This window comes from Camelus dromedarius, chromosome 6, assembly GCF_036321535.1.
Source record: "Camelus dromedarius isolate mCamDro1 chromosome 6, mCamDro1.pat, whole genome shotgun sequence".
Classification (NCBI taxonomy): Eukaryota; Metazoa; Chordata; class Mammalia; order Artiodactyla; family Camelidae; genus Camelus; species Camelus dromedarius.
This window is the reverse complement of record NC_087441.1, coordinates 37,569,338-37,586,717: the sequence shown is the minus strand read 5'-3', so window position 1 is coordinate 37,586,717 and position 17,380 is coordinate 37,569,338. Positions and strand designations below refer to the sequence as shown.

General features: G+C 35.7%; 1 protein-coding gene across 4 annotated transcripts in view; it reads right to left on the bottom strand.

The window, feature by feature from the left end:
• The window catches only part of FAM184A (family with sequence similarity 184 member A), an 88,492-nt gene that overhangs the window by 5,754 nt on the left and 65,358 nt on the right, over positions 1-17,380 (bottom strand). For 3 of the 4 annotated variants that reach the window (XM_031456229.2, XM_064486734.1, XM_031456227.2), the window contains exons 10-15: positions 14,115-14,327; positions 12,009-12,162; positions 9,502-9,629; positions 7,941-8,125; positions 7,365-7,511; positions 1,160-1,277 (exon numbers count right to left, since the gene is read on the bottom strand). In XM_031456229.2, the coding sequence (XP_031312089.1) occupies positions 1,160-1,277; positions 7,365-7,511; positions 7,941-8,125; positions 9,502-9,629; positions 12,009-12,162; positions 14,115-14,327 (945 nt within the window). The remainder of the gene's footprint in view (positions 1-1,159; positions 1,278-7,364; positions 7,512-7,940; positions 8,126-9,501; positions 9,630-12,008; positions 12,163-14,114; positions 14,328-17,380) is intronic. The other variant, XM_031456228.2, reaches the window with a different exon arrangement.

Sequence of the window (17,380 nt, the reverse complement as noted above, 5' to 3'; positions counted from 1 at the left end):
CTATCAGATAGAGCAGGCCAGGAGGCTTGTGCTCTGTTCACAAAGCTTGGAAAACTGGGTGGTTAGTGGGATGAAGTAGCACATACTCTGTCTTTCCAATGCCCACTCCTGGGTTCCTTCTATGAACCCCAGTCGACTACCTGTTGATTTTGGCAGGAATTTCTAGTCCCAGATAATAAGATGGCTTTCTTAAATGCTAAAAGAAATACATTAAGGAAAAAGGACTTCAGAAATAAGCTCTTAGGCTGTCTTTGCATGCTAATGCTCAAAGTTTTTATGAAGGGCTCAACGAGCACATAGAATGATTAACAGTCTATTTCTAGTTTTACTCTGAAAGAGTTTTATTTGTTAGTGCTAGTAAAAAGAAATACTTCAATTATTAATCAGGTCATATAATTTTAGAAGACTGAAATGTTTCATGAATTTTAAAACATTTGTATATTTTTTATTCTTGAGGAATAATGAGTTTAATGAAGGCAGAGTATATATTGTTAAATCTGTATTTTCTTCCCTGATGGACTTCTCAGAGTCCCTAACACCTCAGCATGGACTGAGACCCTCAATAGAGAGCCTGTTGCTTTTCTTAGGTTAGAACCCTAAGCAAATGGAAACTTTCCTCCATGCGGTACCTCTCTGAATCAGGTTTCGGTGGAACACACTTTAGGAAATTAATATGACTAACTGGAAGTGTACAATGCAGGCTAATGCATGCATGTGTAGACTGTTCTTTCCTATCCAGTTCTAATTCTACATGTACAATACACATACACTTCAACAGCATATTAACTGTATACGGTCAATACACATACACTTCAATAGTAAATTAACTGTACATTGCCAATGACATTAAACATTCAATATGTATTCAAAAGACTATTTCTTTTTAAAAATTACCAAAAAAAAAAAAAAAAAAAACAAAACCCAGGCACAATCCTCTTACCCAATACCAAATTATAAATTTTAAAATTACTTTGTATTTCTTATCCTCACTCATCAACATGTTACTAAACTTTCAATCACAATACATATATTTTGTACTTTCAATTTTCATTTAGCATTACTTAAAAATTTTTTGCCCCAATCAGTAGTCTTATCGATTACCAACATGATTACACCACAACCCCCGCCACCTCCCCACCCCCAAGCCTAAACAACTTACAATTAGTTTCTTTATGACCTGGTCTCTTTCTGTAAGCATGGCCTTTAATTCCGCAATCAACTGTATATCTTCTGGTTTTGATTCTCTCATTAGGTATTTTTCTTCCATTTCTTCTAGTCTAAAAACAAGAAAACTTTTAGTTCATTGATATGGCTCAGACACATTCTTCTGTAATGCCTACATTTTTCAAATTAGTTCAGTTGAACACAAATTTAAAATTAAACTTTTTTCCTTAAAACTTTAAAGCATAAAGACATAACTGCCTCAAGGGGAAGTGTTATTAAAGGCTCTCCAAGGGTAGATGATTTCATTAAAGGCTTTGCAGGTTACTTTTGGAAGAATTCTCTCATTTTAAGTCACTTGAGTGTACATGGCAATGAGGTGAGGTATGGTCTGTAGGAGAAACAATAAACTGAATAATACTGTTCTAGGAAATACAGGTTTGATGCTGAAAATGCAGGCTTGCTATTAGAAGAACTTACCACAAATACAATACTGTGTACTGACATAAGGCTTAGTAACATACACAAAAAGGACAGAAGATACAGAAGGAAGGGGAACAAAGGACACACATATGACATCATTCTTGACATCATTCTTTCCTGGTTTATGGAAAACATAGTTTACAAATTCAGTGTTACCAGCTAATATATATAAACTGTAAAAAACAGTTCATTAGATGGAGGAGAATTGTATTTTCTTCTAGGCCTTTTCTGCCCTGAATGAGAAGGTAACAGGACTGAATGACACTGAAGACTCTAGAAAAGAGGCCGTTTTAATGAGCAGAGATGCCATGGAGCCTGCAGAGTCTAAGAACATAGGGCAGGGCAGAAGGAAGAGGATGCACACGGAACCTGCTAGCTTAGTTTGAAAAAAAGAATTCTGAATTTGAGAAAATTCAAATAATTAAAACAACTTAAAAACTTACTATCTTTAAAATGTAAAGGATAAACTTAAGCTCAGTAAAATTATGGTTAATAAAGATTCACAGAAAAATTTATTCACTCAAATCTGAGTAGCTTCTAGATCTGTCTTCTGGGAATCAGTGCCCCACTCCTGCCCTCCGATCCCAGGGGCATATCAGAATCAGTATTTTAGTACCTTCAGTAAACCCCACGAACTCAGCTCAAGCCAAAGACTTGGAGATGACATTTTTGGCTCCATACCCAGCCCCACGGCTGAAGTTCTGATTTGGGAAGTGGGGAGGTGTGAAGGTGAGGAAGTGTGAGGTTAGGGTGTGACTGTCCCAGGATCAGCAGGGCCTTTGTCAGTTCAGTGTGAGGCTAGTTCCATTATCTTCACTTCTGTTCTTCTGTGACAATTCACTGAGCTCACATACAGTAACCTTGCATTTTACCATGATGTGGCACTGTATGGGCAGAGGTTTATACATTTTATGGGCAACGGTTTTAAAAAGCTTGGGAAACAGTAATTTAGTCAAGGAAAAAGTTATCTGGGTTTAATACTGGAGTAGCCACAAGGTGTCACTGGAGTACTTTCTTCACCATTAAAAGCAAGGTATAAGATTTTTAAACTGTTTCTTGCAGCTGAACAAGAATACTTGGTAGTAAATGGTCACTAAAAAACTCAATTCAAAGCCATATTTAAAACTATTATGTTCATTTGTTCTACTACAATGAGAAGTTAAGGTAAAGTGAATCTAAAACAATTACAGTCTTAAACCACCTTTTTGCATAATAAAGGTCTACGAACCTAAGTTTTAGTGAGTGTATGTTTTCATTTAGTTTTAACATTCTTTACTTACAAAATTATTACCAGTTAATCCTCCCCACAAAAAATCTTTAGTGCCAATAATTTTTTAAAAAGATACCTGGATATTAAAGGGAAAAAATGATCAAATTGAAAAAGCATAATCCATATAAACACAAATGGGAAAGCATTAAAGGAGAGAACAAGTAACATGATGTAGATTTAACTTGCAAACATGTTTTCAGGATTGCTAGTCTTCTGAAATCCCGATAGGAAGAACACTTGGTACTATTCCGACATCCATTCAAGCCAACACCAGTCAACATTTCCCTTTCAGATGTCCCACGTGGCTAAGCCAGCAGCTTCCCAAAGACTAGGTGTGAAGACGTGATTCAGGGGACGGTTTTTAGTTTGTTCTCCTTTAATCTTTCTGGTCACGAGAAGGAGAAAGTCTGGTTGTGTGGGTCTTGACTGGCCTTCATAACACACATGTCTATTAATGCTTTTTCGCTGACACTCAGGCAGGCCTTCAGCATCAGTGCCAGCCGGACCCGATAACACTGTTGTATTCTCACAGAAGTTACAGTTATCTAACTACAGCTTAGCTTCTATTTAGAATAATGGATAAGATTTTTTCAGTAGTGATAATGGTTTTACTGCAGAGATAAAAATTTAACAGGAAAAGATTAAGTTAAAATGAGCCAATTAAAAATACTAAGAAAACAGTATCACAGGTAGCTAGAAATGACCAAATCCCCAAAGGCTGAATAGGAAGGATTAAAGCCTGGAAAACACTGCCTTGAGGGAACCACACAGGCTTTTACTCCAAACACAGATTCGCTTTAGAAGAAACACAAAGAGAACAGACGGAAGTAGAACATACAAAATCACTAATTATGGTCACTGTTGGATTCTCCCCAGGCATGAGTGCCCTGATTTTTTTTGGCTCTGAGGATATACAGGTCAATGTCTGTGGTTCATGGACAACACAAACCAAAAATATAAATGCATAAAAGCTATATAAAAATGTTTCCAAGTTGACAGACCTTCCATGCTTATAAAATAATTGACAAAAAAGTTGAGATTTTAGAGCCAAACGACAGTATTATTAGGCACATATCTATCCTAGAATTTTGATTGTATAAGATGAAAGAACTCTATTATACCATCCTCTCTACAGACTTAAGGAAATACAGTAATTCAAGCAGCTTAATGTTAAACTCTTCTTTTCCCATAAATTACAGGCACAGACTGACTTGTGACAATAGGATGACTATGTCCTTACCTCACAAAGCTTATGAAAATAACCTGTATGGTGATTTAAAAATCAAAGAACAACAAAAAAACAATTAGGGTATTATAGATATAAAAAATATCAAACTTTTAAAGAGTAAGTAATTCTGGTGTGGTGGAGAGCTTCTTTTTAATTAGAGTACTGACATACTTAAAGTCCAAGTACAGAAACTCAAGCTTTCCCCCAAGAAGAAATTATCTTTTGGCTTCAGTAGAATGAGAAGTTAAGGTAAAGTAAATCTAAACAATCAATAATAACCTCTGAACCAAACCATGACTCCAAGATCTGCCATGACTCCAAGTTCTGGGTATATTTATATTTAGCTTAAAGGAAGTTTAGAACAGTCCATTCTCTTCTTTGTTTCTAAAACAAAAACCATGATGTATTTACTGGATACAATGTTTTCACTAAGATACTATACCACTCAAGAAAATAAAAGCTTCTACAGAATATCTGAAAATCTAAGAAGACGTTAATACCCAGCACTTGAGGATTTCTAGTAATCATTCCATAAGAGACACACAACTCTTATCACCGATGCTACGATGTTCAGAGCGTGCATTCCCGCCTTTAAATTTCTAGTCCCCATTTCATTTCCCTGGAGCCCAACAGGGTTTGGGGCAAGAGGAGAGGCAAGAAGTTTCCAGCTGCTCCAGAGGCCCCTCAGCTCCAGGCTTCAGCCTGCCATGTTCCTCTAGTCCCTCCACTACCACCCACTTCCAAGAATCCACAAGTTTTTTCTGATCTTGAAGCTTGAAAGTCAGTATGTGGTTGATTAAGAACTTCAGCAGGGTACCCTCAGTCCTTTGAAACAGGCTGAGAATAGTTCAAAAGTTGTTCTCCCCAGCTCCTTAAACTGGAACAGACCCTCCCTGATCTCCGCCTCTGTCTAAATCAAAACCATTCAGCAGATCCAAGTAGGCTGCATTTGAGGACATGGACCAGAAAATCCAATCACCTAAAACTGTGCTTTCCAACATGGAAGCTGCTAGCCCATACATGGCTATTTAATTTTAAACTAATTAACATTAAATGAAACTAAAAACTCCGTTCCTTGGTTGCACTAGCACAAGTTCAAGTGCTCAACAGCCATTATGGGGATAGTAGCAACTGTACTAGACAGAACAGATACAGGACATTTTTGCTATTACAGAAAAATAGACTACACAGTGCTGGTCTAAATGCATTTGTATATGTTTTTAACTAAAAGAGTAGATACCTAAAACTAGAAGCTAATTACATGAGGACAGCAGGTAAAAAAAAATACATGGGTGGGTAGCATAGACCTAGTTGAAGCAGAAAACAAATGACAGATCTGGAAAAGCAGGTAAAATATCTGACTTGGGACTAATATTAATTCTGTAATGATTAAAAATGAATACAAAAAACTTATTATTTATCATCTATTGAAAATTCATAATGTGAAAAATCACCGAAAAAACAGAATAAAGTAAAAACAAAGATATAACCTTTACTCTCTGTAAATCACCATTCCCAAGGGGACAGGACACACGGACAGACAGAGGCTATTCTTTCTGTGAGCATGTTCACTCAGAGTATGAAGCGAGGAGTGCCAGGATTTCAGCTTCTACCTGATAAGTAACACTGAGGCCAGAGGGAAGGCCCAGGCGCTAGGTTTTATCATAACTGGTTTCTACGTAATGCCTAAGGTTATGAGCTTTTCTACATGGCAGGTATCTGAGCTCTTACTGTGGCTCAAAAGGATTTAAAAATTTACTTCCAACAAGAGTAAACACCAAAAATCACTGTGACTGGGGAAATGATCTCATGAGTCTCCTCACCATTTCAAGAGTAACTTAATAAAGTGGTAAGTATTATAAGGTTCCCTGTAATATTTATTTAATAAAAAATTTATTTGTGAAACGTTCACTGAGTGCCTATTGATGTGAAAATTCTTTACATATCCATTAGAAAGAGCACCTCACCTCAGAGGCTACTGAAGTAAATGCCAGTGAGTGGGGGTCTATTTTCTGTTTCACCTTAAGTTATTGTGGGCATATGTGTTACATATGTAACAGTATTTACTATAAAGCTTAGTTGGTTAAATGGATGAAATGTGACTTTTAGACTGGAGGAAGGTAATAGGTGAGAATCATATAGGAGGTTATTCTTGATTATAGAGGACAATGCAGAAGAATCTTGGAAGGAAACTGAGAAAGTCAGTGTAGCTGACACAAAGGCAGCAGACTGGGAGTAAGGGTGGCTGTGGGATGAGGCAGGATAAGGCATACTGGAGTGAAGAGTTTACTTCTGACTTTGAGGCTGAGGGTAATGGGTTTAGTCACTACTTTGACTTTACTGAAGTTTGTGGAAGCATTTATATATTTTTATGATGCCTTTTTAATTGACTGGAAGAGGAAACACTGAAGGTGAATAAACCATTTGCAGCAGCTTAGAGTTCAGATTAAATCTGAGATAACTTAAATTGGACCACGGTTTAGGTGGAGTGACTGCTAGCTGCCTTGGCTACAGAAGTTTATAAGTTAAGTGTGTGAGAAAGAGGGGCTACGAATTTTTTTTTTCAAACATTAAGCAATAATTAGAACTTTTGGTTTTAACAATATTGGAGTTACTGTGTATAGGTAGTAACTTTGTGCTGTTTTACCTTTATTGGTTTTTTAAATCATAAAACAATTAAATGCTTGTTGTAGGAATTTAAAAAACATCTAAGTAGAGTGTATAAAATAAAAAGGAAATTTTTGCTCTTCCCCAAGTCCAGTACCTCCTAATCCAGTCTTTGAAGGGAATCACCACCATTAAAATTTTCTAGTTGTTTTGTAAGATCTTTTGATATTTTTTCAAAATATGTACTATTACTGTATGTATAGGATCACAATATTCCCACTGGTCACAATATGCTCTTTTTACTTAACATTAAATAATGGACATCTTTTGAGCTTTCATCATGGCATTGTAGTTCATGATCCTGAGGGACAGTCTTTGGACAAGTATTGTCTTGATCAAATTGTAGCAGCAGAGCTGATAAAACATAATTATTCAACTTCCTTCTCCTAATTAAACAGTATATCATAGTGCAATTACCATCTGTAATATAGCACTTAGGTTTTTTTTTAAAGTATCATTTAATTAGATTCAAAAGACTAGCTCATCTGAGGTTAGACACAGTGCTCCTCAGTATATTATCCACATATGAATTTTCTTCAATATAACATGACTTACGACACTTGTAAAGCTGCATTTATTTCCTTGAGTAGCTCGTTAGTCTTATTAAAATCTGCTCGCATGATATTTTTCTCTCTGAGGTGGTCTGCTGTCATGACATCCAGCTCTTTTTCAAGTCTCTTGTTTAAATCTTGTTCATGCAACCTGTTTAATTTATTTTTAGTTAAGAAAACGTTATTCTGAAGTCAAGCTTTTAAAACTTTCTATACTCTACCATAGTTGAAATGGTTTTAGGTATAATATATAGAAAATTAGCTGGAAACAGCCTATTTGCTTTGCTTTGCTATAATCTTCTAGTCTGTTACAGTTGTCTCCTTTAATGCTTTTCTAAATAACATTTTAAAAGATTTTTAGGTAATTATATAAAATTTCCAAAGTTAATGAAATGCATATACATCATTCAAACTATAAAAATTTCTCCTACATTCAAATTATAATACAGTCAACAAGTAAGGTCTTCAATATCTTACTAGAAGGCAATCTAGTCATAAAAATAGGCATGTATTGCCAAATATACTGCAGTAGCCTTTCAGATAACACTACAAATTCCTTCTGCTGTAATTAATGGCATACCTCATCTGCTGGTTGGATTCACTTCGTATTCTGAGAATTTCTTTTCCCTTAAATTCCAGTTCTTTGGTTAGGGCACTTATATTTTCATGAAGGTGCTGCACCTCCTTATCCAAGTCTGAGATGTGATGCTCTCTGTGCCTTACTTCATCTTGTAGATCGGTTATTCTACACATGTGCTCCTTACTCTGAAAAATACAAATAGTTCTTAAAAGTTTTCTACATATTTACTTTCCGTGTTTAAGGGAAAGAAACTGACATACTAGAATGTCAAATGTGATAAATCTAACACTGCTTCAAAAGCAAACTGCGGGAATAAGGAAACTTCAAGGCCTCTTCTCTTTTCATATATATGAATATGGATGCAGCTTCAATAATTTCAGGGCCACAGAGGACCCAAAAGACCATATAAGCAAATCTCCCTCATTTTATAAATGAAGAAACCAATACCCAAGAGATGATTTGTCCAAGGATTATCTATAATCGATGGCAGAGCTGAGATCAGAACACAGGGCTCTTAGGCATTCAGTAAGTAACATGGTTTTGGAGTAAAATGTTGGCACCACTGTCCTTTTAAGTTAAAAAGGACCTGTATCTATGGAGGCGATCCTAACACATGCACACATCCCATGGCTTAGAAAGCAGACAGTTTGTTTCCTGCTGATTCAGCAGTTATCCTGCCTGACAGATAAGCTCCCCCTTCCATTTTCCTAGAAGTCATTGTTTCCTGCAAGTTCTGGAGGCCTAGACATTGTTAATGATCAATGTCAACCTAGATGAAGAGAATATAATTTCCTTCCATGGTTAAAAGGTGGCTCATTTCTCATTTATAACTTTCTAGTAATGAAGAAAACTTTGAGCTGATCATAAACATATCTGAAGACTAACAAAGTGAAAGTCATAGGTAATAAACTAATAAACAAATAATAGTCCTCACTGTACTATGCCTGGAAATTCATTCATTGAGAGATACATTCAAGATCACAAACTTAAAGGAGGTACCCTTGGCTAATGAGCAAAATTTGAAAAGCGTGAATAGTAACTGCTAGTGATATGGTAATATTAACTCTCTTTCTTCTTCTTGCGGACCTGCTACTTCTATAGCTGTGCTATCCAATATGTCTGTTTAAATTCAAGTTTAAATTAACCGAAATTGAATAAAATTAAAAATTCAGCTCCTTGGTCATGCTAGACTATCTGGCTAGTGGCTACTTTAGTGGATGGCACAGATACAGAAAAGATCCATCACCAGGGAAAGTTCTACTGACACTGCAGTTCCATAGTATTCTGTTTTCACTCTTTGTATTATTTGTATTTCATTGTTCGCATTCCCAAGATGCAAGTAAAATTCAAAATATTCAATTAAAAGGTAATAAAATAAACTGACATTTAATGATTATACTAAGACAAATTACCTACCTCCCTTTAAAAATAAATCTCTTTAATGTAGACAGTAAATAATTACTAGTGAAAATACTAGTTATTAAAAACGATTTTCATGAAACTGTGAACACTCAGATCTACTGACATGTAGGAAGTTATCACAGAACAGAATGTTCCTTACCTGTCTTCTGCTCATGTCCATGCTTCTCTCTAATTCCATTTTAGCAGCTGCCAATTCCTGCTGATGATTGTGCCGTAGCAAATCAATTGCAGCTGCGTGTTGATGGTTCAGTTCTGAGCGTAAAGAAGCTGGAATCCACGGAAAAAAAGAGATTTAGTGTATTTTTTAAATATTATCAGCATTTTAGAGTAAAATTATAAAGGTTACAGAGTATTATTTTTTAAAAACAGGATACTTGTGTATGTGATTAAAATATCACAGAATTACGTATGCCCCTTAAAATATTACAGTCTATCAGAGAATATCATGAATTTAGAGGTCATCTAGATTTGATGAGAATGAGAAAATTTTTAGTTGCTCAAATGGATCGAGGTATTTCTATACATGTTTTAAGGTTGCAAGTCAGGTGTTAATGGAGATGTAATTTTTAAAATTCTTCTCATTCACTATTAGAATAATACATTGTAGAGTTGAATGATACTATAACATATATTAGGAGGCAACTTCCCACCCAGGTATGACTTCTTCCACAAGATCCCTGAAAGACACTAAGCACTGGCTGGTGAATGTTCTTAGTGATTTGAAAGTCATTATTTTTATTTAAATTTGAGATTATTTCATACAATCCACATTTACTGAATGCCAGGTACTATACTGAGGGAGAAAATAGTATGACCCTGTTCTTATAACTGCACAGACTAGAGGGAAAGGCAGCAAGTCAAGGAATTAAATGGGATATCAGAAACGAACATGAGTTAAAATGAAAGCACACCCAAATTTCCTAGGAAAGGGAAAAATGTTCAACATCATTGGCTACTGGGACATGTAAAGTAAAATTCACAATGAGATATCACTACACTGTATCACTACATTGCAGAATGGCTAAAATACAAAATAGTGACAACATCAAATGCAGGTGAGGATGTGAAGAAACTGGGTACTCATACATTGCTGGTGGGGATGTAAAATGGTATAGCCACTCTGGAAAACAGTTTGGGCAGTTTCTTAAAAAACTAAATATAACAATTATCATATGCCCTAGCAACTCAACTCCTGGGCATTTAACCCAGAGAAATGAACACTTAAATTTGAACAAAACTGAAAACACCTAGATATTCCTTAGTGGGTGAAGGGCAACAAATACGGTATTGTCAATACAATGGAATACTACTCATCAATAAAAAGGGACAAACAATACACACAACAATCTGGATGAATCTCCAGAGAGTTATGCTGAGTAAAAAAAGCCAATCTCAAAAGTTCCACTTATAACATTTATAACATTCTTAAAATGACAACATTATAGACATGGTAAAGAGATTAATGGTTGCCAGGAGTTAAAGAGAGGGAGGAGACTGAAGTACACATGGCTATAAACAGACAACAGGGACCTTCATGGTGATGGGAATGTTCTGCATCTTGACAAGATCAGGGTCAACATCCTGGCTCTGATATTCACTTCAGTTTTGAAAATGTTACCACTGGGGGAAACTGGGTAAAGGGTTCAGAGGATCTTTCTGTACTATTTCTTATAACCTCATGTGAATCTGCAATTATCTCAAAATAAAAAGTTTAAGGTTAAGAAATCATAAAAAGCCCTTTTGTCAATAAAGAGGGATTTAAGTCATGTTTCAGTGGACAAGAGTTCCAACACCTGGCCCATTTTTACCTCTCCTCAGGAAGAGGAGAGAGCTATAAGGACTTGGCCGAGGACTCAAATAGTGGAGGTGATAAAGTGGGTCAAATGGCTTCCCTTTGAGGCCCCAAATATTCGCAACACTTTGGTCTTTTTTGTTTCCAATTCTTACTTGGAAAGAGTGGACCACTGAAATGTGAGAACAGACATTAAAAACATTAGAATTGGGGGAGAAACATCCAACCAGAAGGAAAATGAGATGGCAGGAATAAAAAGTTATTAAATGACCCTAAAAAAAAAACCCCAAAACCCTTTAAATACACACTCAGTTTTTCTTTCAAACTCAACTGATCTCCTGTAAAAAGGGTAGTGATTTTAACATCTCAAAGATAAAATCCTACTTAATTAAAAAAACTGAAAAATACCCAAACAGGAAGTCAGACCTAACTATGACTTTTCTCATTAAAACAAAATCCTGAAGTGGGAAAAAAAAAAAACCAATATGACAATCGCGTCTAAAGACACGTGGCTCCATTGCTCATCTAATCCCTTCAGTCACTGGATAATGGGGAGCCTGCATGTCCTGACTCCACTTAGTCCCTTAATGAAACACAGAAGCACCACTGGGTGCTGCTCTCACAGCCAGAGCACGAAGAAAGTTGAGGGGACCTCACTTTACTGTCTGTGTCCTTCCATTCCACTCCATCATACTTGCTCCTTCATCCAGCAACCTCAAATAAAATATGTACAGCACTCTGATGTTCATTTTGATTTTTCAAAAATTAAGAAAAACTTTGTGATTTCTTCTTGAATTTTAAACTTAGGACAATGTAAAAATAAGTATGAAAGGATTATAATCTTTTCAAAATACCAAGCATAGCCTTTCCTTCATCTTCTAACTCAAACCGAAGTGTCTGAAGTTCCTGTTCCATTTCTATCCGGAACCCCTCCATTGACTCTCTGTGTGCATCTTTTAACAACTGAAGCTCTGCAGAATGTTTCTGTTGTAAATGATTTTCAAGAGCCTAGAATGAAAGAAACATATTCAAATTATTATGCTAGAATACAGAAAGGAAATACAAACAAAATAGAATAACTAAAACTCAGTTATTATTTAAGGAAAACAAGGCGTTTTAAATTCATTTTCAAGAAAATTAGATATAAGATGATCATCATTAGAAAACAAATTAGTAGGGTCACTTCTGTAGAATAATCATCATGGAAACAGTTTGAGTCAATATATGGTGATGAATTGAGATATGGACACTTTATCTAAGGCAGTTTTCTAATAAAGCTATTTTCTAAAGCTGCTAAAGGATGTAAACGGCCTAAAATAAACAAGTAACTCTTCTGTGTGCACAGATGTAGACTTAGGAAAGAGGTGGAGAAGGGCAGATCAGAAAAGATCTTCTGATTAGGAAGAGAGGAGGGCTTTTACAAGTCCAAGCAACTGTAACATTTTTGCAGCTATTTTCTCCTCAGTCTTTGCTCCTGCATTTGTGAACAGAAGCAAAAGCTCTGAGAGTAGGTAGTTTTCATATGATCAGTTTTAAAAACCTAGCCAGAGGGAACAGACTATATGTGGCTCAGATGAAGAGAAGATATGTGGCCACAAAAGAAAAAAAGAGAGAACTCAGGGAACTTCAAGTTTAGAGACTGAACTGTGCCAGGAAGGGTTTTTCTTACTATATAACATGAAAGGTTTCTGAGAAAGATAGCACATTATAACTACGGCTGTATTTCTTCCATCATTACTCTAGAGTGCCACTTTTAAAAATTATTTGACTACTTATGTTCTTCCTGAAGCATAAAGCATTTGACTATAGGCAAAATAAAGGACTTTCAGTATAGACAACATGACTTAGGTAGCTTGGGTACCTAATAACCGACAATAAAATTGCCGGTTATGATTTCTTTTGAAAAATGATTCAGTTCTGAAAGGCTGAATGTGTAAAATTAAAGTACTGATACGAAAGCTTATCTGTTATTCCAATTCACAAATGGTATCCAACAAATAGATTATCTAGCAATGCAAGCAGATCGAATGCAGGAACTTCCTTGATGTTCTGGACAAGATCAATCGACTACAACTTATTTCTTGAAAGAATACGACTTTTTTGTTTTAATAATTTTTAATAACATACCACTTCTTAAAAGCGTCTATACCTAAGTACAGGATTAAAAATGTGTATCTGAAATAACTTTACATGGTGAAAATTATTAGTAGTAAAACTTTTTCTATCAAATCTTTATCTTAGTTATCCATAAGACCCTTAGAAGAAATTGAAAAATACAGTGTTAAGAAATGAATTAAACCAAAATTAATAACACTGTGTCTAACATTTTAACACAGAACTAAACAGTGGATATGGGGAGATCCTGGCAAATAATTAAACCAATAGTGTATCTATTTAAGTCTTTTCTGAGTGACTTGTTTGTTTCACTACTTTTCATATAGCCATTGGGGCCATATATAGGGAACTGTACTATTTTTAAATGTTTCCAATGTCATTTCACTGTGACTTCTGTAGATAATAAAAAGTGTGAGGGGGAAAACGTGGAATAAAAAATATATATTCCTTGGATACACATGTCTTTGGTAGATCCAGACTGAAAAATTAAAAATTTGATGAAAAGACTATTATAAATTCAAGATAGTATTTATAGTGGTTACAACTAAATTTATTTAATCACTGCTAACATTTGACACATCAGTGTATTAGTCTGATCATGAATTTGGCATTATAATGGGAAACAGAAATAAAACGTTGGCTCTCGTCTAATTTGTCTGCTATAGCATGCAACAAGTATGTATGTTAAATCACTGTGACCCCTACAAGACAGTCATATCCTAGAAAGCACACTGAAATAAAGCAATACATCATTTTGGGGGAGCAAAAAACGTATGCTTTAGAATCAGAAGATTAATGGTTATTAGGCTGTTGGATTACTTTTGAACATGTCACTTTGAACTTACTCTTTGTTCCTTTTCCTTTTCCTCTTCCATAGTCTGAAATGCAAGGACATGTGCTTCTTTCAAAGATTTATGTCTTTGTTGATGTTGTTCCTCTAATTCTTCAAGCTCTTGTGTAAGTCGTTGTCGTTCTTGTGTAAATTGGGCTTGTAGTTGCTGCAAAGAGGTTTGAGACTGGGAAAGCTGTATCTCCAGATTCTGTTTGAGCAAGGAAATCTGTGCCACAGAATGGTACACAAAGAAGAATAGATACAAGGCATATTTTACAAATCGCCTAAGGGAAAAAAACATTTCAAAGAAATGAACAGTAGTAAAAGCTGCCTCAACAAAATATCCACGTAAAATGTTTTATAATATATCCATAAATATCTAATTTTTAAGTTTTACCACTTTTATTGTTTTCAGTAATTACCCTTAAAAATGGGCTGTTTTAGTGGTATTACGTTTGTAGACTCTCTAAAGAACACTGCAGCCCACATTTAGAAATATAATGAACACCTATGTTGCACTGCAATAAAAATTCATAATGTGAAATAAAAACAGAAGATAACTACCATATTTATTAGATTATGGTCACTTTACAGTATCACACTACCTACTGTGAGAAGTTAAACTGCTTGCTTTTGAGGCAGCAAAGTTGAACTTTAATAGTTACTAGTTTAATAGTTAAGACTCTGGGCTCTCGGTTAAAATCCTAGCTCTTCCACTTGGTAGTATCAATCCCTCCCCAGGCTGTGTGAGACAAAGAGTTACTACACACAGTTCACTTAGAACAGCTCCTGGCATGTAGTAAGTGCTCAATAAACAGTAGCTAAGATTATTTGAGGATTAAAAAATTGCTCTAAAAGATTTATCATTCTATAATTTAGAATTATGGTATAAAAAGAAAGATTTTTATTTTTGAATTTCAATTGAATTCAAAGGACTTGCAAACCTTCAAGCTTTTTAAAAATCACAAACCTCTCACAATCCTCTAGTTTAATAATGACAGGTGCTCTTCTTTCACAATGGAAAACTGATTTGTTGTTCCTCCTTCTAAAAACAGATTTGATGAAGCCATTTTATTTGATCTATTTCTCTTCTCATATACAGGAAAACTTGAAACTAGAGAACTCAGTTACATTCTAGTAGAAGTCTGAGGCTAGGGAGAACTTGGGGGAACCAGATAAAAAGTTGTCAAACATGTCCTATTAAATGACTTAAGATGCTGTGTTTATACACAAGTAAAACAGTTCTCTGGCCAAGAAAGCTAATAGAAAGAGGAAACTTCAAAGTGAATTTCTGTAACTAGGAAGACTTTCTCTTGGTTGATGGGAGGTACATAAAGGCCTCCTCACATGTCTCACCACGGAAGGGACCCGGGAAAGAAAGGGTGGGGATCACCAGAGACGCAAAATAAGAAAGGAGGGACTGGACGCCTGGGAGGTCAGAGGCCAGCAGCAGGGAATGGCCCAGACTGTAGTGAGCTGAGGGCGGGTGACAGCCATCTGCAATGGGTCTGGAAAAAGCTGCACATCAGGATTAGCCATAAAGGTCACACCTGCCTTTGTGGAGAGGGCCGAGCACTGGTGAGAAATTATACAACTGATACAACCCTGGTCTGTTTTAACGTACTTCCAAAGAAGTGACTCCACCTATTGAAAGTTATATGAATTCTACTTGTTAATTTCTAAACAAACTTAAGATTTCAGAAGGTGTTTCATGTCTGGAGTCAAGGTGAACTGCAACACTCTAACTCTAGGCCATGCAACTCCCTACACTTATAAATGGCAGTAGCACTCATAATTTACAGCTGAAATAAACCCTGCGAGTGTGAAGACTGCAGGAGAAAAGCAGGGCAACAGCTAAAGCCCTATTTGTGGAGCAGAGAACCAAAACCTAGTATGCCATGTGATTTCACCATTTTATGCAAAGAAAATCAAAATAAAGTGAATAGGAAAGACAACCCAGAAAGAAAGAACATACACAAAAGAGTAAAAGGCAATAAAAATGTGTGTCTGTAAACCCTGATGTGTGAATGGTAGAGCTGGTTTCTTCCCAGCTAGCTGGTCCCTGAAATAGAGAAGGCCCCCACCCACTCTCTTCTCAAGTCCAACCCCAGTCCCAGACCCAGCAAGGGAAATCCTGTGACTGCCCAGTCTGGTGACAACCTGTCAGAGCATAAATGGGAACATTAGGAAAAGACTATGTTACATGTAGAATAATAACTGATATTTGTCAAAGCTATTACTTGGCGCCTGGCCGAGTGAGAAGTAATCTGCCCAGTGAATGAACTGCTCACCAAGCCATTGGCCTGGGTACCCGTCTGTGTCCACCCAAAGAAAATGGGCATGATCTTCTGACTGGTACACAGGCACCATACGGGCTAGCAGTGGCCCTGGACCCTGACCTCCAATTAAGTGCATTAGGTTGCTAAGAAGCCAGTCGGTTCCCAGCAGTGTCTCTCATTTTCTGAAATACCTACTCAAAAATTTACTCCATCAAAAACAGCTCCCATATGTTAATTTGATTAGAATTTGACTCACACTTAAACAGTTTAAGGATGAAATTTATGAAGAAATGTAACATTTAAAATGAAGTACCACAGTCATGTAACAGTTATACCTTTAAAATCTAAGCACACTTTCAAACCTCTACAGCTTAATACACTTAAATATTTTATATCATAATATACTTTACCTTGACAGAACTCCAAAGTAATATTTTTCATTTTAGGCTGTACGATTAATCTTGGTATCTATACTCAAGAAAATATAAAGTCTATGCAAAAAATATCGTGCAATTTAGTGTTCAAATATACTTAGTTTAGATATTTTATATTCTTAATTTTGAAAGCACAACAAAATATTAAGGCTAACTAAAAATCTTTGGATTCATGCTCAAGACAGTAACAGTGAATTATATGCAGAAAGCCTTTATCATGCAATGCAGCATTAAGACTTATTTTGTTCTTTTTATAAATTAATCAATTAGTAGAGTGCATTAAATTGTCAGCCTTTATTCAGCATGAAAGTTACATGGCACTTTAAAAGACAGAAATAATGAGCAAAGCAATGTAAAATGAATTAATGTTTCATAGCTATAATTTAAACAGCAGAGTTTAATATGCTTTATGGAAATGCATATTAATATAAAACTTCATTAATTCAAAACGAAAGAGAACAAAAGCAGATTTTGCATTAGTTTGGGCAACCTTGATCAGTGCTTTCCTAACAGTTTATAGACAGGCATTTGTTGAGAATAAATAAGAAGCAGTAGTTGCTTCAAAT